We start from the raw sequence: 22,790 nt of genomic DNA, 5'->3' as shown, positions 1-22,790 counted from the left end.
CGGTTGGGTCCTCAGTGTCTGACTCTGGGAAGTCACGGCACCCTGACTCCCATTGGCAGGCCCAGACCCCGATGCCAGGGTGCCCAAGTCCTCGTCTTGCCCCACTGCCACCGCCTGCCATGCGTCCTGGGAGATGGTGGCTCGGTGGCTGCTGGGAGCAGGTGCGGGTAGGGAAAGGGCCGTGAAGAAATGAGCGCCGGCGAACGAGGTGGCTGGGGCCCCTGCCTCAAACAGGAGGGGTGATGGGGCTCCGGGACGTGGTCCTGGAGGGCTCGGGAGGGAGTGACGTGCCTGAGCTGGAGGCGCAGCGATGCGGAGACCTGGGCTCCAGCCTGTGACCCTGGGGCCCTCCACAGGAGGGATGGGAGGGTCACATTTAGGGACCAGGTTTTCAGGCTGAGCAAGTGTTGGGGAAACTCAGTTTGGGGCCTGTATTTGCCTCCAGACCAAGCCAGAGTGGGGGCTGGGAGTGCTGCTGAGCTGCAGCCCAGGTCCTGGCATCAAAGGCCCTGCAGGTCAGGCAGGGGAGGAGCGCGGTGGCCCCCAGCGTCCTGGGCAGCCCTGGTCTCCGCGGCAGGTTCAGCATCACTGGGCACGGCCCTCTCTCTCTCTGTTTACCTACATTCCCGACAGCTCTCCCAGGTGATCAGAAATGCTGCGATGGGAAAGCAAATCTGTCCTGGTGAGGCCCGTGTAGACACGCCCCTTCCACTGCCGGCTCCCTCCTCTGCTGCTCCAGGCCCCCAGAAGCGTCTCCAGGGCTTGGATGGTCTGATCACCCCGCTCTTTACTATATGAGCACTCGTGCAAATTGATTATAAAACAGAACACCGAGGCCTGAGGATAAATGGGCCAGGAACACAAACCCTGAAGTCACACGCATGCACATACACACACAAACACTCACAAATCTCGTGTGCCAGATGGGGGGGGGGCAGGGAACGAGCCCTGCCCAGTGGGGCACTGAGCTCAGTCCTTTGCGAACGCTCTGGAAGGTGGGCCCCAAGGTCATGTATGGGAAGCTCAGGAGAGGTGTCCTGGCAAGGCCCGGTGGGGACGTCCGGTGATGGGGAAAGCAGGGCACACTCGGGGTCAGAGGGAGTGACCTGCAGCACAGGCGGACGCCCTCCCCCTGAAAAGTGGGAGCCTAATTTGTGCGGAGATTTCCGGGAGGTGGACTACGCGCGGGCGCTAAACCTGGAGCAGGGCAACCAACCAGCGTGGGAACTTCCTACGGACCCTGCTGTGGACTGGATCCGCCCCTTCAGGCCCACGTGAGAGCCCGAAGTCCCAGCGGGGCTTGACGTGGAGACAGGGCCTTTAGGAAGGTTGCTGGGCTAAGTCCCATAGGACAGCAGTGGTCCCTGGCTCTCCCAGGAAAAGGCCACGTGAGGGGGAGGCCTCTTCAGGGGCCATCGGAGGGCCCCCTGACCGCAGACTTCCGGCCTCCAGAACAGCGGGGCAACGCCTTCTGCTGCTTAAGCATCAGTCCGGGGTAACTTGTTACGACAGCCCCGTGGGCTTGGAAGATGCCGCTCTGCACACCCTAACTTCCAGCAAGGACCCCCCCCACTCCCACTGCGTCCTTGCGGGTAGCAACAGCGGCACGTCAGGCCCCAAACGCACGTACAAACAGATCCATCGGCGACCACGTCACCACTCAAAACGAACACCAAGCTGACCTCACGGGCCTCGCTCACGGAAAAGCTGCAACGCAGCCTGCTGCAGCCGTTTATTTGAGTCTACAAATCGGAGCTTTTAAGAAAGATTCACAAAATATTCAGTTGAAACCACATTTCTGGTTCATGAGATTTCAAATACATGTTACTCTTCTGAACAATATATTCCAGTGCTGTCTAAAACACAGCCAAATTATTTTCTTTATTCATTTATACACATTCTGTTAATTTTTGAAAATGAAGATTAAGATACAAAATATTAACAAAACTAGCAAGTTGCAACCCCTGCTCCCACACACTGAGACATCCCAGGCCTGCGGCCCTCACAGCCGCATAGCTGCGCCTGGTCAAAAGATCAATCCCCTTGGCGACGCAGAAGCTCAGGTTTGTCAAAGGCACGCACTGAGAATTATTTTTGACTTTATAGATCATACAAAGTAAACAATTTACAAGGGGACAGATGCCTTTAAACGTTGTTTTGAAATCCCTTCACGTGTGGAAATAGGAAGAAAGCAGGATGTCGCATCAGACACCAGTCATTTTTGGTCTTCTGTTTTATCCTTTGCTCCATTTTTAATGAGATGTGTGGTATAAGTCTTGTTCCTCCAGGTGCACCCGGCATCAGCTGGTTCGGTGGCCCCCAGCCCTTGGGTCAGATGTGCTGAGACCCCACAAAGGCTCCCTGTCCTTGGAGAGGTTGGGGGGGGCCTGTGTCTCCAGGACCCCAGTTGCTGGAACTCAAGATTCCAAGAAAACGAAGCAAGGATATGTATGCATGTGCCGAAAGGAGGGCATGTGCAGGAAGTGACACAAAACAGAAGTGACAATAAAGCTTCTACCAAATCAAGAGAAGTGTTACAAGTCGGTCAAGTACGTACACCGTGTGGAAAGGCTGCAAGAGGTCTGCCCCACCGGCCGGTCTTCCCTGCAGTCTGCGGTGTGGCCGCTGGTTGGTCAGAGGGGTTTCTCCACGGAACAGAGGACGTCAGGGTTAAGAACCGTAACGGTCCTGAAGAGAGAGGACCCCCGTGAGAGTCACAGATCCCCGCATCGGCTCCTCGTCCCCGCCCCACGGCACCGCTGGGACGCCACACCGGGGGACACCAGGCTGCTGCAGCGGCCCCGGGCTGCGAGGCGGGGAGCAGGGTTTCCGGAGGGCGGGCAGTGCAGGCCAAGGGGGGAGCCCCCGGGGAGGCATGTGCCAGGGGGGACAGAGGAACACCCTGGAGTCCGAACCCAGAAATTCGGGTTCCGCTGAGGGAAGGAACTGAAAGGCCTACAGAAGGGAGTATGGAAAGGGGGCACACTATAAAACGGGGACGATCACCTATCTATGCATCAGGGATGGCACCTCCTCGGAAGGACTGATGGGGCCCGGCTGCCCTCAGGGGCGTGAAGGAGCTCTCTCTGCACTGGGACCAGAGACTATGTCACCAGCTGCAGCGCATCAGCAGGAGCCGCGGGGAACTCCCCGTGTGGAGACAGCACCCCACTGGGGACGCGGAGGGCACCGGAGCCCACGGGTGAGGCCCTGCTCTGCGTTCCTGACGGTGCCTCTGCGGTGACCTGACGTGAGCGGGAAGCCCTCAGGCGCTCAGCCTTCCGTGTGGTCGGGGCGGCCTTGGGTTGTTACACGGGGCGGGGCCGAAGCAGGCTTACAGGTGTTTGTGTGGGAAATACACAACAATTAGCAAATTATAACAGAAGAATAAAGTCTGTCTGACATACAACTGTAAACCCGCTTTGGCCCCACCCCGTATACAAAGCTGGTCCACCCTCGCCTAATTTAAAAGATTGGAATACACCCTAAATGTCCAACTTGAGGAATAGTCAAATAAACTATGTGTTTTCATTCAATAGGACGTGGTTTTTAAAGAATTTTTACGTATACAAAAATGCTCATAACTGAACATATTAATAGGATATAAAACCATATATACAGTGTAATTTTTTAATTTTGAAAAGATATGCATAGGATATCTTTTTTAAGATGAAAAATGCATAGAAATCTATAACTAAAACAAAATATTAACAGACGTTACGCTGTGAGGTGGGTTTATGGGTCATTTTAATTTTTTTCTTAATATTTCCCCGTTCTAATATAGGAAAAAAGCAGATAATGGTCATGACGATTCCTGCAACCATCCCCTAGAGCCACACATCAGGAAACTGAAACAAATACAAAACCCTCGCTTCTGGTTTGTATGGTGTCCTGGGTTACACGGTAGCACGTGTGTGACTCAGCCACACGAAACCTGATTTTGTAGCCCGTGGAGAGGAAGGGGCAGGCCCCATTTTCAAAGCCACGACCCCGCGGTCACACGCAGCCCGTCGCACAGCTGCACTCACCTGGATCGAGGTCATGACTCCGTTCGCGAAGACGGACAGCTTCCCGGCCACGGACCTCACGCCCTGCCTCAGCTGCGCCATGTCGGGAGCGGCCGGCAGCACGTTCGTGAGGCTGTAGCTTCCTGCACACAGGGCGACGCCAGCCTGTCACCCCGCCGCCACGGCAGCAGGACCAGTGCCAGGCACGCGATGGCCAGGGGTCCTGGGTCCCGCCCGGCGCAGGTGATCAAGGGAGAGGGCCCCTGCAGTGGGGTCGCGCCTCGGGTTTCGGCCCCAGCGCCACCGTCCTGCGTTCATAGCCGGCTGCACGACCCCCGTGAGAGACGTGGTACTGGGCCTGAGGCCCACCCCGGGCTCGTCACCGCCACTCGGGCCCTGTTCCCTCCAGGTGCTCAGCACAGGCCTGATGACAAGTCCGTGCTCGGTAGGCAGCGGACAGACGCACGTTCCTGGTTTGCATTGCTCAGCACCCTCCCTTCTTCTGGGAGAGCCCTCTTCCCTTCCTGGGGGTGGCCTCCCCCCTTGACCCTGCCCAAAGGGATGGGCACGGGACCCAGGCCCAGCCGATCGAAGCCTCCCCTGGATTATGAATGTTCAGGAGAGAGGTGCCATCTGCTTTCTCTGGGGTCACTGGGGGGGGGGGGCTAGGGCACCGCTGCAGCTGTGACTATGGCTGTCCCCTGCCGTCGCCACTCAAGGACGGGCGGTGGGAGCCTGTGCTGGAGGGTGAGGCTCACCCAGGGAGGTGACCACACGGGAGGCCTGTCTCCATGCTGCCAGGTGTCCCAGGCACAGGGGCCGACCCTGCCCCTTCTCTGCCGAGGCCAGTGACAGCAGGGGCCCTGCTGCCCAGTTCTGGCTGGCCCCACATACACACTAGCACGCTGCCACCAACACAGATGGAGCGTGTCAGTGCCGGCACATGGGAAGCTGACAGCCGGCGTCTCGTGGCGAGCCTGTCACACGACTGTGCTAAGATGTGGAGGGGCTCGGGATGGTGTGAGCCCAGCACTGCGGGTCCCCTGGGGAGCCAGGCCCAGCTGCCTCCCGGGCTTCACACGGGGCCTGTCTACACCCGCCTGCCTCTTAGGCGACGGAAGCCAGGTCACTTCCCAAGAACAAAAGAGCACGGACGTGTTTATCCTCCGGAGGCCAGCAGCCAGGAGACACGCTGTGCTTTCTCACAGCGCTCAGGTTGCTATACAGGGCGGGGCAGGGCCAGAGCAGGTTTACAGTTGTTTGTGTGGAAAATACACAGAAGTTAATAAATTATAATACAAGAATAAAGTCTGTTCCACATACAACTGTGAACCTACTTGTGCCCCACCCTGTATACAAAGTTGGTCCGGTATGTGGAGAGGGGCTGTGGTGCGGGGTCTCCCCTCTCTGCCTCCAGCAGACTTTTTAAAATTTTGTGGGCCTTTGCCAGTGACAGGGCAGAAGCCCAGAGCCGTGACGGGATCTGGGTTCGAATCCCAACACGGTCACTCATGTCAATCCCGCCTGCCTGTAAAATGGGTCTGTCCAGTGAACCAGGACCCGGCACCACCATGATGCAGAGGCACCGAGTGGCGGTGACCTCCGAGGAAGCACCTCCACTTACGACAAATTTCCAAACTGAGAAATGTTTAAAAAGAGAGGCAGGGCTGAGGCAGGACCGGAGCCCTTCTGACATACGGCTGCTCCTCGGAGCCCACCCTGCTTCTGGGTGGAACCACTGTGGGGTGTCGGCCCCTCCCTGACTGCATTCAGTCCCCAGGGGCCTGAGATGGGTAACCGTCCCCCGTGCCGCTCCTCCCCTCCCCTTCTCTGTACAAAACTCTCAGGTTCTAATGGATGCAGCAAAGTATGTCCAAGTGACAGAGTTCTGGTCACCAGGATGTCGGGCATGCCCGCTGCCTCCCCCTTCCTCCTTCCTGCCGGCTGGAATGCAGATGTGACGGCCGGGCTGCCGCAGCCACGCTGGGCCTGGGGTGCAGCAGAGCATGAAGGTCACGGACAACAAGATGAAAGGGGCCTGCGTTCCTGACGCAGGGAACACAGCGCACCAGCCCCTGCGGCCTCCCCAGACTGTGCGTGAGAGGAGCAGACTCCGATCTGAGTTAGCCTTTGTTCCTGTGAGCTTACCTACGTAATCCGCACTAACGATCTAAGCTCCCGGGGGTGTGTGACTCAGCCTCTCCTGGACCTGGCGACAGGTCCCAGGAAGGAGGTGCTCTCCTGTCCTACCCCCTGCGGACCTGCAGCCCAGGCTCCAAACTCCAGAAAACCGACTGCGGGTCTCCTGCGTCTGGCGACGCTTCCCTCCTCCCCTGGCACCGGGTCCCCTGCGGGCGCCCAGGGAGCAGGCGGGCAGGGATGGCAGCCGCGGCCAAGGGCAGCGCACGCGGGTTCCGGCCACGCAGTGAGTTCCGGAAATGACAGCGCAGCTCCTTCCTCAGGAAGAGGCCCTGACCTGTGCACTAGGTCGAGTCCCCAATCTCCCCACTTTCTGTTCTCCTAATGTCCACAGGGGCGTGGCTCTGAGGACGCCCACGCGAACTGGCCGGCGGGGGGGCGGGGAGGTCGTAGGCGGCCTGCAGTGGGGGCGCCCCGACCATGGCTGCAGCTCCCCACGGACCAGAGTCTGCCTGGGACCCACACAGGCCAAAAAAGTTAACAGACCTTTGTTCCCTGAAAGGACACAGGAAGGTAACAGAGGCCAGCAGTTTCCTTCAGCAATTGAAAAACCTGCTCTCCTTTGACCTCCAAAGGGTTTTAGCAAGTAGCAGCATTTCAGGGTGAAACTTCCGGCACATGAATGACGGAGGCACACACTGCCGGGGTGACCCGCAACACGCAGCTCTCTGGACTGAACTGCCCCCCGTGCCAGGGCTCCTTCGAGGTGACCCAGCATGGACCCATGGGGGTGGAGGGGGGACTGCTGGGAGCCTGCCAGGGGTGCTCACGGGAGTCGCCTCGACAAGAGGCCAGAACACAAAAAGTGGAAGACGAGGACACAAAGCCCATGAGCCACACCCGCCAGGGCCCCACTGTCCATGGGTGCAGGAAGCACCCCACCAGAAGCTGGCCTGACAAGCCCCTCCTGCTCGAGGTCAGTGGGCGGAACCTGAGGGTGCTCCCAGCACCCACTTGGGCTCACTGGCACCGCCGGGCTGGAACGTGCCTTCACCCTGCCACACAGCTGCCTGCCAGCGTCCACTGCAGGCCGAGGGCCTTGTAACAGCCCTGAACCCCAACACAGAACGCCCCAGGCTCATGCGTCTGTCCTACGACCTCTGTTGAGGCCGTTTCTCTCTGGACTCAGAAGATGGTTGTTCTCTGTGACTGCAGACCAAGCAGCTGCCCATGCCAGTCACCCCACGCCCACTGCCCGGCTCCTCCAGGGCTGTAATGCGGGGCGCAGGCTGACCTGGACCCTGGCTCTCACTCTGGGGACCGCCCTCCTCTCGGGCTCTCCTGTGGATGAGCAGGAGACACGCAGACGACACTGCCCCCTTAAATGTTAGCCGTGACACAAGAGGACACACGGCACTTCCCCACCCCTGCGTCCTGGCTGAGCCCTGGTGGGACTTGAACACAGCTGCCCTACGGCTCGGGGACAGAGGGGCACAGTTCTGGGTGTTGGGTGGGCCCGTCTCAGGCCCAGTCCCTGGGGCTCCCGGCCATCTGCCCCCTGAAGAGGGAGGGGCAGATGGGGAACTGCACTCTGCCTGCCCTGGAGGATAGGGGCTGGTGGGGTCACCCGCTCCACCTGCTCTGCCTGCCCTTGGGGCTGGGGGGCACTGGGAGGGCCTGCCCGTGCCAGACCCCAAGGGGGCACTTTCTGTGCAGGGCAACCTTGGGAGGCAGGTGCTATCCACCTGCTTTCCAGAGGAGACTGAGGTGAAGGCGACATGAAATGCTGAAGGTCCCCCAGTTAGGGAGGGAGCCCAGGGCCGCGACACCAGCCGGGATCAGACCCCACGTTCACACCAGGCTGGGAACGCTCCTCGTGACAACGTTTCAGGAAGATGACTTGCCAGGTGACTCAGGGGACGCTGCTTAATTACAAGGCTTGGTTTCCTCACGTGCAAAGCCGGGAATACCTTCCGCTTTGCCTGACTTGCAGAGAAGGTAAGAGCATCAAACAACTGGAAAAGCAGAGTCCTCTCCAGAGAGATGCATTCATGCCCCAGACACAGTGCGGGCCCCTCTGGCTGCGCCCCCTTACCTGCCGTCTGCTTTCTCTGCTCATCAAACAGGTCGGCCGAGCTGATGGCGGAGCTTCCCGAAAGCCTCTCCAGCCGCGCACGGGTTTCGTACTAGACACGGTCAGGAAAGGGAGACGTCAGGCTCAGACACCACGAGCAACTTACAGAAAGCCTCGCCGAGGAGCTGTCACTTGAACGTGTGCCCTAGGCTCTGTCTCCAACAGCTGCGGCGTGATGCTGCCTTGGGCAGGTCACACGCAGACGGACCAACAAACACAGCCATGGCCCGTGATCACAAGAGGGCACGCCCAGGGCGAGACAAGAGCATGAGGTCTCCATCGTGGGGCTGCTCGTACCCGCCTCCCCGGAGGGGCCACCCCAAGAAGCTCCCTTCCAACACCCATTATGTTCTTTTGTAACTAAGCTTTAATGCTGTCAACTATAAAGGCAGATTTTAGGGGGTGGGGGGGAAAGCCCAGTGGCTCTCTAACTGTGCCTTTAAAAACATTTTATTTATTTACTTTTAGAGAAACTGGAAAGGAGAAGAAAGAGGGAAAGAAACATTGATCTGTTGCTTCTCGTATGCACCCTGACTGGGGACCAAACCCGCAAACAGGCGTGTGCCCTGACCAGGAAGCTAACCTGCGACCTTTGACTTTGCAGGACGACACCCAACCCACGGAGCGACACCCATTGGGGGGCCCCCTGAATACTCTGAAAAGGTGCTGAAAGTTCTACTGCTCCAAAGTCAAATCAGTGCATTTTAGGAAAGGGCTCCTGGGATAGTCCACGAAGCCTGGTAATGCGACCGTCTCCAAGAGCTGTGGGCCAGCCCACGAGCACCTCGGAATTGGGATGAAGCCTAACCCTCTCCGTTTCCATTGGAGCTTTACTGCATAGCACAATTCCACTCCGAGAGCTCACTAACATTTCTGAGAAGAGATGCAACAACCTGAAAATAAATATACCCACCCTCCCAAAACACACCTATTTCCTTCATTTAGCTGTGCTTGAAAACTAGGAGGTGAACTGCAGCTGTATCAAAGCTGCCTGATTGAATGGATGGCTATTCAAACCCTGGGGACGGAGTTAGAGAAACAGGAGACAGTCCCTACCTTCCTGCCACTCCCCGCCAGAGCGCCCTGGGTGTGAGCCCGGCCTCCGGCTCTCGGGGGCAGGGCTCCTCGCAGCCCGAGCCCCCCCACGCGGCGCCCATCACCTGCTCCCCCCGCGCCCAGGCCCCGCTCCGTGGGGCCCACACAGAGACTCCCCGACACTTACTTCAGCTTGGGCTTGTCTTCCGAAGTACATATCTGATGAAATGGCTTTGACGTTGCCAAACTTCTTCTGGGCCTCGTCTGTATTTTCAACTGGCTCGTAGTCTGGCTTGCGGCGAGCAGTAGGTCTACAATTAGAAACAGCCAAAACAGGAGTGATGTCAACAAGATGGCGGAATCGGAGTTTCCTCCCACCGCCTCCTACAGAACACTGACTTTGACAGTCACCCGAGGACGCCTTTGTGGGAGCTCAGGGGCCCAGCAGAGAGGCTCCAGCACAGCTCTGGGGCAAAAACCCCGAGGCTGGGCACACTGAAGGAGAGGAACAGTTTCACGTTGCCCACATCACCCCCCCCCCGAGGCGGCACAGCTCAGTGCCAAGAGAGACCCACCTGGCCCACAGTTTCTCCCCTGGGGGAAGGGAGAGGGTGGTGAGTGGGCGCCTGGTTTCCCCAGCGGGCGGGACATGGCCAAGGGCTGGAAGCGCACAGCCAGGGCACACGGGTCCGGCTCACACGCGGCAGGCTGCGCGGAGGCCCGCCCACAAGCTGCTGGCACGAGGCGCCTGCACAGCTCCCCGCTGGCCCGCAGGCACCGTCCAATGCTCCGGGCGCCCCCCCCCCTCCCCCCACAGCTGGCTCCCTGCACGTGCAGACGGTGGGGCCAAGCCTCTGCCGAAAGCCAGGCCACTGCGGGGCTGGGAGGGGGCACACGGACGGGAGCATCTCGGGGGACGCAAACGGAGGCTCTCAGCACCCGGCCTGGCTGGGGAGCCGAGACACGATATACCGTCTTAAGAATTCACCCCGGAAGGGACTAAGAAGCCTGGCGTGAGAGCATCCATAGAAAGGGTCTGAGTGCGCCTCAGAATGCCTAGCAGGACTGAAGGAAGAAGGGATTCCTCCTTCCGTTCCGGAGGAAGTGCCGGCTTCTTCAACGCAAAGACAGCAACACAAAGTGAGAAACCGGGGAAACATGGCAGCAGACGGCACAGGCAACTTCCCAGCGCCCGGCTGCGAAGAGCTGCCCGACAGAATTCGGAATCCTTGTTTTAAGGGAGCTCAGCAACCTGCAAGGATGCAGACAGACAACTCGACAACATCTGGGGCATGACACACACGCAGCGGAGACACAGAAGTCACCAAGCAGAGCCAAACCGGGCCTCTGGGCTGGAGAGCACAAGGGAAACGCGATGGAGAGCACCCGCAGCGGCCGTCCTCACGCAGGAAGAACCTGTGGACTCAAAGATAATTTATCTTAACTACCCAGTCAGAGGAGAAGAAAGAATGAGGGCGGGGAGAAATCCTGCGTGAATTATCGGGCAGCACCCAGCAAACAACGGATACATTATGGGAGCCCGAGAAGAGCAGAGGGAGAAAGCACAGGCCGCTTATTTAAAGAAATAATGGCTAAAAACTTCCACAATCTGGACAGAGATACAGACAGCCAGGTAGACGGAGCTCATAAATCCCCAGATTCAATCCAAAAATGTCTTCACCAAGACACATTTAATAAAACTGTCAAAAGTCAAAGAGAGAGCTTGGAAAGCAGCGAGAGCGAGGGAGCGCATCCCGCGCGACGGGGCTCCGGGGAGGCCGGCAGCTGGTTTCTCGGCAGAAGCCTTGCAGGCCGGGCGACGGCAGACGGCACATCCCAAGTGCTGGGACAGACACACTGCCAGTCACTGGACTTGCCTCACAAACAGTGCGAACAGGAGTCCTTCGCGCTGAAATGAAAGGCTGCTGATCAGTAACATGAAGACGTATGAAAGTCTAAGACTCCCTGGTGATGCCGAACGCAGAGCACGCTGCTGTCAGGGTGTGTGTAAGTCACCGAACTCTGGCACAAAGGTTAAAAGACAAAAGTGGTAAAAATACAGCAACAACAGTTCGTTAGTGGATAAGTTGGCAGTGACTACACAAAGTCAAAAGACTTAAACTGGAACATCAAAGACATACAATGTCGGTGGGGAGAGTAAAAGGTAGAGTTTCTCTGTGTAAGCTAAGTTTTCCACGCTTTAGAACAGGCTGCTGTAACTACGCTGAATGGAAATCTCATGGAAATCACAGAACAAAAACCCTACCGCAGATACAAAAGCATTGAAAAGAAAGGAATCAAATCACAAGGAAAGACAGCAAGAGAGGAAGGAGTAAGGAACCCACAGAGTAAGTAGAAACCAATGAGACAGCAATGGTAATCTTACCTGTCAATAGTTACTTTAAACGTAAATGGATTAAATTCTTCAATCAAAAGACAGAATGGTTGAATGGATTTAAAACACAAACAAACAAGCCCTGGCCGGTGTGGCTCAGTTGGCTGGAGCGCTGTCCTGTAAACTGAAAGGTTGTGGGTTCAGTTCCTGGTCAGGGCACAGGCCCGGGTTGCGGCTTTGGTTCCTGGTTGGGGTGTGTGCAAGAGGCAACCCATCGATGTTTCTCATATTGTTGTTGCTCCCCTTCTCTCCCTCCCTCCCTTCCCTTCTCTCTAAATTAATACCATGTCCTCAGGTGAGGACTGAAAACAATGAAAGAAGACACAACTACATGCTGCCTACGAGAGACTCACTTCAGGTCCACAGACACACACAGGCTGAAATTGAAGAGAAGGAAAAAGATACCCCATGTAGGGGGAAACCAAAAGAGCAGGGACAGCGCCCTATTTATATAAGACACAATAGACTTTAAGCCAAAACCTGTAATAAGAGCCAAAGGTCATCACGTAAAGATGGAAGGGTCGGCTCATCAAGCGGATATAAGAGCTGTAAATACAGATGTGCCCTCCACCGCAGCGCCTAAATATGCTAAGCAAGCACTAACAGGTCTGAGGGGACAAGCAGACAGAACACAATGATAACAGACTTCAGTGTCCCACTTTCAACAACGGATGCATCACCCGGACAGGAAATCAATACAGGCAATTGGAACTGAACCGTACACTGTCCAACAGCAGGAGGACACGCATGCTGAAGCGCACGTAGAGCATCCTCCAGGGTAAATCGCATGTTAGGTCACCAAACAAATTCAAATCGTATGTTAGCTCTTAACACATTTAAGAAGACTGAAATCATATTAAGTACCTTTTCTAACCACAGTGATATGAAAGTAGAAATCAACAACAGGAGGAAAACTGGAAAATTCACAAATATGTAGAAATTAACACATTTCTGAACAACCACAAGGCCAAAGAAGAAATTTTAAAAATATCGTGAAGCAAATGAAAATGGAAATGCAACATACCAACACTTACAGGATGTAGCAAAAGCAGTTCTAAGGAGAAAGTTTATAGCCAACAGGTACATGAAAAGGTGCTCAGCATCACTAGCCATCTGGTACCGGCAAATCAAAACCACAGGGAGGTATCACCTCACGCCTGGGAGAGTGGCTGTCACCCGAATGACAAGAGGAAAGTGTTGGTAAGGGTGGGAGAAGAGGGAACCCCTGCACAGTGGTGGTGGGAATGTAAATCAGTACCACCACTGTGGAAAACAGTATGAAAGTGCCTCAAAAAAAAAAAAAAAAAAAAAAAAAAAAAGGACAGAGAAAGAAGTATCGTGTGATCCAGGAATCCCACCTCTGGGTGCATATTTAAAGGAGACAAGGTCAGTATCCTGAAGAGACAGCAGCAATTCCCTGTTTACTGACACACTGCTCACAACGGCCAGGGTGTGCAAACAACCCCATGTCTGTCAACAGGGGAAGGGGGTGAAGAAAATGGGAGCGATATATACACCTACACACACAATGGGGTATTATTTTGCCATAAAAAAGGACAGCCTGCAATTTGTGACAATGTGGATGAATCTGGAGGACATTTTGTTAAGTTAAAAACACCAGAGAAAGACAAATACCATATGATCTCATTTATAAGTAGAATCCAAAAAGTTTTTAAAAAATCACAGTCATAGAAACAGAGAGCAGAATGGTGGGGGAGGGGCTTGGGGGGATGGGCAGACGTCGGTCCATTTATCAGACGCGTCAGTGTTGGGGATCTGACGGACAGCAGGACTTAGTAACACCGGTACATCTTGACATGAAAGTTGCTGAGAGTAGACCCTGCGTCCTCAGCGTGCACACACGCACGCGCACACACACACACACACACAGAACAAACAACCACAGCAAAGCAGTTAAACTGATCCGAGGTGAGGTGACGTGCTCCTCGTGCGTCGCGTTTGCGCACACCGCCTTACTTTTCAGAAAAGCCGACAGCCACACACAGTTTTGTAAAAGGACATCAGGCCACTTTCAAAAGGCCCGAGAACTCTAGTACAAAAAATCAATACCCGCCCAAACCGCACGTTCGAAGGAATTTTCCATTTCAGATGGGCTTGTCATTTCACTCAGCCCCACAGGTTGCTTAGCAAACACGGAACACGCTGGGACGCGCACGGGACGCAGCTCCACGTAACGGAGGACACAGGACAAATCGGATGTGCCCACCCGCCTGCTCCCCAGGACACCCCTGGTTACGCCTGTGGTCCCAAGGCGATCCGACAGTGTCACCCTGCACTACCCCCCGTGTTCCCTGGTTTGGACAGTGAATTAAACGTCCTTCATTCACAACGCCCCTAACTAGGCACAGCTCTTCGACAGCAGAGTGGACAGACAGGCTCAGCAATGAAAAGGCATCAACACAAGGACGCGCATGAGTCTTAAGGCACCAAGAAACGTTGAACAAGCCAGTCTAAACCAGTTCCTGTACACGTCCACTGATAACCCATTCTGGGAAAGGTAAGGTCAGAAAACAGCCCAGGGCGCCAAGGCTTTCTTTGACCTCGCAGAAGACAATCGTTCACGAGTCCCGGAGACCGTCCCCGAGACGTCGGCCCCGCTGCCCTGCCCCTCGCACCTGTCTGAGTAGCCTGCGGTCTTCGGGACGGTGTCGGTGTCTTTGACCGTCTTCTTCTTCCAATAGGAATCTGAGCTGTCGTCCCAACTGGAAAAGGAACTGCTCCTCAGCTCCATTGGCTCGTCAAAGTACCTGTGAGGAAAGCATGGGGACAGTGACTTGGGGTGGGGACCTCGCCGCTGTCCGCCTGCGGCGGGGGCGTGGGGACTGCACTTCCAGGCTCCTTGGAAGGTGGAGGCAGCCATGTGATCTAACCAGTGAGGCAGGAGCAGACACGGGGAGAGTCTTTCCGAGGACTCCACATGCTCGACTTGCCCAGGCCCCTTGTCCACTGTTTTCCACGTGCTGCAGCTGCAGGCAGCTGAGGCCTCCACTTATCTGGACAATTAAGGTGTCACCTGAAGGACACGTAGGCTGGACAGTCACCTTTGCCCTCAGCTGACTTTACTGAACAAGACTAAACCTTGGGCCCTGGCTGGTGCGGCCCAGCGGATGGGGTTCTGGCCTGCGAACCGAAAGGTCCCGGTTCGATTCCTAGTCAGGGCACAGGCCTGGGCTGTGGGCCAGGTTCCCAGTTGGGAGTGTACAAGAGGCAACTGATTAATGTGTCTCTCACACAGTGATGTTCCTCTCCTTCTTTCCCCCTCTCTAAAAGTAAACAAAATCTTAAAAAAAAAAAAAAAGAATAAACCTTGGTTGTGCTAAGCTGTTTGCCACTGCAGCATAACCTAGCCTATCCCAACAGCACATGACGCCTTTAGGTGCTACCCACTATGGGTAACACATTCTGTTTGCATGGCGTCCAGTTCCGCTGAGGTAGGCAGTCACGCGTAATGCCGCGGGGCCTGCAGAACAGTGGCACCGGGGAGCTCTTGGGGGCAGCCCCGCCCCGGGAGCCCCAGGAGAAGGCCTCAGCCCTAACAGCGACAGCCACTCACGTCCAGGACGTTGACTGGCCTCCTCTGGAGCCAGACACAAAGCTGTGGGTTGTTGAAACGGACTATAATGCAGACGCTCCTTCAGCCTGAAGCTGTGACCTTGATCTGCAAGCATCTCAGAGGAGATGCTGCCCTTCTGGGCCCGTTTACATTTTAATTGGCTGAGCATCACCAGGAAGGGCATGGCCCAGACACCAAACTCAGCGGCAGCTCAGCTTTCCGTCCTGCCGGCGAGAGAGAGATCTCTGCCTACGACGCCCCGGCCGGCTGGCTCGGCTGGCTGGAGCGTGGTCCCGAGCACCAAAGGCTGCGGGTCCGTGCCCCAGTCAGGGCACGTAGGAGAGGCAACTGACTGATGTTTCTCTCTAAAAATCAAGGGACATATCCCCAGGTGAGGGTGAAAATAAAAAAGGAGGCCTCTGACAACGAGAGGCAGGGTCTGCGGGGACAGGGCAGCGACTGGCGGGTGAGGTGGGCGTGTCAGAGCCCTAACGAGCAGCAATCACGTCCCCTCAGACTTCACGACAGCTTAGGGTGGAAGCAGCCCAGCCGGATGTGCGCTCCCAAGAAAGCTGGCATTCAAGGGGTTCGGGGGAGAGAGGCAGGTGCCAAGGCTCAGGGTTAGGAAAGGGAGGATGATGGCAGAGAACGTAGTGGCTTCCCAAGCGTCAGAGAGTAAGACCAGAGCACAAGGAACCGAGGTGAGCTCCAAGCTCCGAAGCCATCAGGAGCCACGCAGAGGCAGGTGGCCGGGCGGCCAGAGGGGCCTGTCATCAGAGACGAATATAAAACCCACAGGCAGGGAAGGGACCCTGACGAGCTAAGACTTGGGAGGAAAAGCTAAGAACAAATATACTCCTTTTCCTGGTAGAGACAAAAATAGGGCGAAGGGATACATTTGCTGTTTGAGGCCGAGAGCGTGAATGCTCACAGATGACAGACAAAGCAGAACTTCCAAATGTGGCAAGAGGGTCATTCCGAACGAACGTCGCCACACCTGCCTCCCCTCCGGCAGGAAGACACGCCGTGTCCAAGCACGCGTGGACTCCGGCTGGGAGCCGGCCGGGCCCCCCCTGTGCTGGCTGGTGGAGGAGCCTGGAGCCGCGGGCGGGCTCTGCTTGGAGGAGCAGACAACCGTCACTGTTCCGGGCAGAGACCAGGACGACAAAGTGACTCGACATCAGAGGAAGAAGGTTTGAAAGATGTGGGTTGCACGGTGGCCTGGGGTCACCTTCAGATATGTGAGAGGCTTATTTCTAAGGGCCCAAGAGAAAGAACTAAGACCAATTCAATGAGGAATTTAAAAATACTTACTAAGCACCCGTGAGGGGCTGGCACCCTTTTAGGTGAGGGTGCAGGGCAAGGAGACAGATTCAGTGCCTGTCCTTGCGGGACTGGCGGCTTTGAGCGCAGAAGCCGAGGGAGATGTGTAAGTGTGAACGCACTGAGGAGGGCAGGGGGCTGCCCAGTCCCCTGGAGGGTGCTGGGTTGTGGGGGCGCTGGGGAGCGGGGCACTGGCGGGGTCTGTGCTCTCACACGACGCAGGAGGCCCAGTCACCGGAATGGACGGACAGACGCCTGGCCCGGCTCCCTGCTGCCCCCGGGAGGGCGGGGTGGCGGGACCACTACTGGCCACAGCCCGCGTGCCTTTCCTCAGAAACACGACGGCCTCCAAAACCTCACCCCCACACCTTCACTGGCTTCCTAACGCTTTGATTTCTAGATCTTACGTCTCGAGGCCTTTTACTTAAATTTTGCTCTCCTGCTCCATCTTTCTCAGCCTTGAAAACATCCCTTAAAATCCCCCCAAGGGCGCCCGCCCACCCACTGCATATCTGCGTGACTGCACCAGACAACTGTCCGCCCCACGGACATTAGGGCTGCGCGCGTTGTTCTAGTTTCATCGTTTTGTGCTCAATAGACAATTACATTGTCCATGTCCTGGAAATAATGGAACTCAATAAAAAACAAACAACAAAGATATGGCTGATCTTATTTTTAATAGAAACAGCACTCTTTCATAATTCATAATATTCAAGTTCTAATGGGCTAATGAATAATTTGGAAGCAATGAGAGTTCTTCATGGCACTAATCCGCTTGCTTTCCGCAAGTTCATGTGGCGCTGACCTCAGCTGGCAGGGCCCGCCTGCGCCCTCGCTCCGCCCACGGAGGTAACGACCGAGGCCTAGAGGAGGCCGGTGCGCTCCTCGCGGTCAGCGCCGCGCCTAGGTCTGGCTGGCAGGGATCCAGCAAGCGTGGTCTGGACGAAAACACCATCTGCAGCCCGGTCGCAGGCATAAATAATTGTTTCATAGCAGTGAAGGCCTTTAGGGCCACCTCTTCCGACGGAGCCTCGGGAGGAGAAGCCTGCAGCAGCCCCGAGCTGCCGACAGTCAGGCGGCCGGGAGTCGGGCGCTTCCCTGTGCCCCGGGCCACGCGGCTGCGGTACTGACTTAACCTGAATAAACTGAGACTTGCCTGCCTCACTTTCCCAGGTGAATGTCGAAGCCACGTTAACCCCCCCACTCCCCAACCCCCCCCCCCCCGTCCTCTGACCACACACACTCCCTCGCCACGCGCCGCTGACATGTTCAGACCTGCACGCCGCTTCCACACGACATTTCCTTTGCCCCTGCAGGACACGAATGTAAATACTTCTCAGGGCCATGGCCTGGGTGTTCCCGAGAAGGGAGCCGACACCGGGGTGTGACAGAGGGTACTCACAACCGGCAAACAGGAAGCCCTCGGGCCTCTGAAGTGCTGACGGCGGACACCACAAAACCAGCAACTTTTTTGGGGGGGGTAAAATATCTGGACTTGAAATAATTTGAAGCTACGCTAAGAGAGGTTTTTAAGGCTAGTACTCTCCAGGAACCTGGGCAGGACAATGATGAGGTACACAAGTGTCACTCATCTGAAACCGCCCAAGCCTGTGTGTGAAAGCCACGCAGCCCCACGGCCCCCCTCCGCGGCCGCAGCAGGAACCTTCTCGTGGGCACCGCCCATGGCCCCCGGGCCCACACTTGCGTCTCCCAGACTGCTAACTGGAAGGTGGCCCTCACTGTGGTTTAACGATAACAGGTCCACATCTAGACGCAGCCACACGTCTCTTGAATTGAGTTTCTACATAACACCAGCAGGTAAAACAACATCAATAACAGACAAGTGCCGCTGCAAACGTTCGCCTCCTGTGAAGCCCTCGGACCCGCGCCCGGGCTGTGCGGAGCCGCCGCCAGCACGCCTGCCTGACAGATGGGGACGCCGCGGCACGGAGTGAAACCGCCGGGCCAGGGCCGCGCCGTCGTCCAGGGGCAGGGCCGGGACTCGGGTCCGGGCTGCCTGGCTCCTGGGCCCGCAGGCTCAGCCCCTCGCTTCTCAGCGGGCACCCCGCCCCGCCCCTCGGTGCCCTGTCAGCAGGACCCTCGCTGTGCGGTCAGGCTGTTGGAGGAGCCCCACAAGTGAGACACTCAAGGTCAACCCCGTTCTCTCCGCCCCCGCGGGCTGCTGGAACCTGAACCCGGCACTCTCCACGGCCAGCTTCGCAGCCTCACGGCCCTGCTGGGCAACGCATCCGGTCGGGAGGTGCGCGCTCAGGGACAGGGAGAGGCTTTGTCCTGGGAGCACTTCCGAGCGCAGCAGCGTTTTATTAATAAATACGCACACACACAGAGGATTTACTTAGTGCTCCGCGCTGCCTAGTGGGCGCTCCTGAGCCGGGATTCTGAAACGAGACGGGCAGCTGGGGGCTCAGCTATGAAATGGTCCGGCTCCGGAACTCAGGCTACACCTGAGTGTGTACCTCCGGGGGTCTGCATGTTTCTCCAGCTCCCCGTTTTAGAGGAACACAACCTTCCCACCTTCTTATCAAACAGTTTAATATTAGCAAACACTGCCCACTAACAATGTTTCCCCGAAACTTTTAAAAGCAGTGAAGCAAGCTGCTTTGTATTTGCTCCCAATGCAAATGAGTAAGTGCATACCGACCATTGCTCTTCAGAAACACTTACAGATACCGTTTATCAGATTACCTTGAGCTGGAAGTGAAGAATGAATCATCATGGTCATCGCTGTACTTTTTCCTTGGTTTTGCTGTAACTGGTGTTTCCTGTTCGATGGTCTGCATGTCTGACGTCGCTGAATGTGAAATACCACTTGGAAAAACAGTCCAATGGGAAAAAGTTACATTAGTTAGTTCAAAAGACCCCTGTGCTCACCAGAGAATGTCTTCCTCTATACTCTCAGCAGAAATGAATTCACTGGTGAGGTTAAAAACACGCATAATAAAACCTTTTTTGTCCTTTGTATAAGCATGGAAAGCAGTGGACACGAGTGAGGACTGTGACTAATTACACAGCACCCAGCCACACACCCCAGCCCCGCTGCGGCATCCGCCGGAGGGCGGGTCAGGCCCACTCCCCACTCCTGAGACCTGTTCTCATGCCATACTGGGCACGGGCTTCAGGCAGACCCACCGGAGGCAGGCTGACGACCACAGCACTGTCATTAAAGTCGCGAACAACAGAGACAATGCATTCAGGACCCGCCAGCGGGTGTGAGCCCTGACACCCAGGCAGCCGGGCATACGTACCTCCTGCAGCTCCCAAGCCCCATGCCCAGCCTCTCCGACTCCGCCTTCTTCTTCCCGCTCACGGCCACCTTTTCATCTTTCTTCATTTGAATTTCAAGATCCTTATAGGCTAATCGTAAGGACGAAACGCTGCCAGAAAACGGAATGCTCCTTAATTCAGCTGCAGTTCTGTGTTCTTAGTAAAATACTACGCAACATTAAACACGTCACTTACACTTCTAGCGTTGTGCTTCTCCCCATACCATTGTGAAGGCATTCTGGCATTTTTTAAACGTCTTTTTTGAGTAGGTGCTCAAGAAAATTTAAAGTCACTTTTTGGTTACTGCTGAACCTACATATGTCCTAGTTTATATTACCTGCTGTCATATAATAATAACTTATACTACCTATTATGTATAACAATGTACACCAAACTTATCGCTACGTAGGACGGGAAAGAGCAGTTTCTTACTTGGACTGATACTTTATTATACTTCCACATTACACAGCAGCATATGAGGTTAGTTCACTGGTTTCTTCTGGTTTAAGATAAAAAAGATACTTGACTTTACAAATAGATGAATTAAGAAGGGGTTACTAATTGCAACACCCCCCTGGCTGGTTTGGCTCAGTGGATTGAGCGTCGGCCTGCGAGCTAAGTGTCGCTGGTTCGATCTTCCAGTCAGGGTACATCAGAGAAGGAAAACTCTGACTCCAAAAAACCTCCGCTGCCTTGCGGCATACCTCTTCAGGGGAAAGGCTAAGGGAGTAAACCCCGACAGAAAATCCGGAGCTGGAGTCCCTAAGGCGGTTTGACGTTGTAGTCAACACCGGCAACTCCTGCGGCGCACCTGAAGCCAAGCTGTATTGACTCAGTCTTTCCCTTGGACCCTTCAGCTGCGAAGAGAGGGGGGGTCTGCTGCATGGGCAACAGCAGACCCTCCATATCACCCTGCCCAGGCTCTGTAGCTTCAGCTTCACTGGAGAGGACACTCCAGCGTCATCGCAAGATGTTGATTCAACACGGGAGGAGACAGATACCGTGTCACTCCCGAGTCGGACTGCACAACCATTCTCGGCGGTGCAGATGGACTTGGGAAGCTATACCATCGTCTCTCGAGACGGACGGCTGCCGCCGCCGACGACTAATTGCAACAGATGCTTCGCTTTACAAGGCCATGTCCCATAGTTCTCTGTATGTCATCAGGCTTCTGAGAGCGTCTAAAACAGAATCGTCACTGTTCTGCCAATAGGGTTTCCTGTGTGACCAGACAGAAACCGAGCATCGCTTCTCAAATACCCGTTACAAGTACTGCGCCAAAATCAGCACGAAGATGCACAAAACAATGTCCCTTACTGTCACATTTCTAAGTGCTGCAAATACTTAATTTTTCATAAAGAAAGCTATGCCTATATTAGCAATCACAAGAGTGTTTTATCATATTAGTAAGAGAGCAACAAAACTTCAGGGCCCAGGAAAGCAACCTATGTACCATACCGGGATTTCTAAGCTATCATCCATTTTATAATATTGTATAAAATGTCATCAATTCCTCATAAGCAAGGTACTGTATAAATTTCATAAGACTACAAATGCATTTCTGTGCAGTAGCAGGGAATGACGACCAAGTTTCCGGCTCAGGAAAAGTAATCTTGCTTTTACTGTTTCCTTCCTTAATGAGTCAAGCAGGGCTTCTTCATTTTGTTTTAACCTGGCAGCTTGTTTTCTTTACTGTTAGTCCTATGGGACAAGTTATGGCAATAGACCCATTTTATTACTCAGAAGAAAAAGACACTTTCAAGTATAACTCTGGGAAGGGAACAACAGATCTGTTTAAAATCAGGAATAGATACCACTGTAGCAACAAATTCTTCTGGAGAAGGTGAACGGATGGGAATGAAAGTCTACGAGAAAGCCTGCCTCCCGAGGACATCTGCCAGGGGGTGGGGCCTGTCCCCGGGCAAAGCGTGTGCGCTAACATCGGGGCTTCCCGTAACCTGCTGTGCCCTGGGCGCTGGAGGCACTCGTGGGATTAAGAAGTCGGGACTGGCGTTTCTCAGAACTGCTGGAGCCCTTCCCAGGACCGGCCCTGGGTTGGGGGGTGCAGGGCGGGGGCGAGGGGCACGCAAGAGCTCCAGCCTGCGGGGAGCTCTGCCTCCTCTCCCACTTCCTACTCACTGTGCACAGACACCTCAGGATGGGCGGAGAACTTGCCAGAAGGCGAGGGTCAGGCTACTGCAGGGACAGTTCAGTTTCACAGTCTGGTGACACGAGAAACAACACTGTTCCTGGCAGTTTACTGAACTGAACTAACTTTATTTACTTTAATAAAGTTGGTAACCCCACTGGCTTGCAGAAGAATAACAGTCTCACATCTTAAGGATAGCACCCGCCCCTGCTCACCGCGCGCACGGCACTGGCCCGGCAGCCGGGGCTGCGGCGGGTCTGAGAGGCAGGACAGGGCTTGGGCCCAGCGTCGGCTGCCCCGAACAGGGGGAGGCAGCTGTCAAAACTGGGCTCCCGCAGGAAGTCACAGACGCCCCGTGCCCGGCACCCTTGCTGTTACAGAGCGTTAGACAGCCCTAACGACGGCCGTGCGTCAAGGCTGGCACGGCTTCCAAACCGTGTCCCAGTCCCCTTCCCCCCGCCTGCAGGAAGGGCGCTGGGGGGCGTGGGAGGGGCGCGCTCTCTGGGAACCCTGCCCGGGCCACCGGGGTCCAACCCGCTCCCGGCCACCCAGGGAAGCCAGCAGAACACTCAGATCTAAGCTCCCCTTTCCCAGCGTCAAAAACGCAGCTTAGTCAGAGAACAGGACGGACGTCTGGGACTGCTAACGTTCGACACAAGCCTTTCCAAGCCCCATTTAAAGACAAATACGGTTCCGTGCTGCCCCCTGTGTCCTCGGAGTTAAATGACAGGGAGAAGCGGCAGCCTCAC

The 22,790-nt window shown here is 55.6% G+C and overlaps 1 protein-coding gene across 1 annotated transcript in view; it reads right to left on the bottom strand.

The window, feature by feature from the left end:
• Positions 1 to 1,683: 1,683 nt before the first annotated feature.
• ARFGAP3 (ARF GTPase activating protein 3) overlaps positions 1,684 to 22,790 on the bottom strand; it is a 45,266-nt gene continuing 24,159 nt past the window's right edge. The window contains exons 10-16 of the mRNA XM_090272305.1: positions 19,874 to 20,002; positions 19,314 to 19,436; positions 14,347 to 14,478; positions 9,503 to 9,626; positions 8,242 to 8,332; positions 4,029 to 4,150; positions 1,684 to 2,688 (exon numbers count right to left, since the gene is read on the bottom strand). Of these exons, the coding sequence (XP_090128431.1) occupies positions 2,671 to 2,688; positions 4,029 to 4,150; positions 8,242 to 8,332; positions 9,503 to 9,626; positions 14,347 to 14,478; positions 19,314 to 19,436; positions 19,874 to 20,002 (739 nt within the window). The 3' untranslated portion in view covers positions 1,684 to 2,670. The remainder of the gene's footprint in view (positions 2,689 to 4,028; positions 4,151 to 8,241; positions 8,333 to 9,502; positions 9,627 to 14,346; positions 14,479 to 19,313; positions 19,437 to 19,873; positions 20,003 to 22,790) is intronic.

This window comes from Furipterus horrens, unplaced genomic scaffold (genome assembly GCF_987537825.1).
Source record: "Furipterus horrens unplaced genomic scaffold, mFurHor1.1.pri manual_scaffold_4, whole genome shotgun sequence".
Lineage (NCBI taxonomy): Eukaryota > Metazoa > Chordata > Mammalia > Chiroptera > Furipteridae > Furipterus > Furipterus horrens.
Note: the sequence above shows the minus strand (reverse complement) of the source record. Positions and strands in the feature narration are given on the sequence as shown.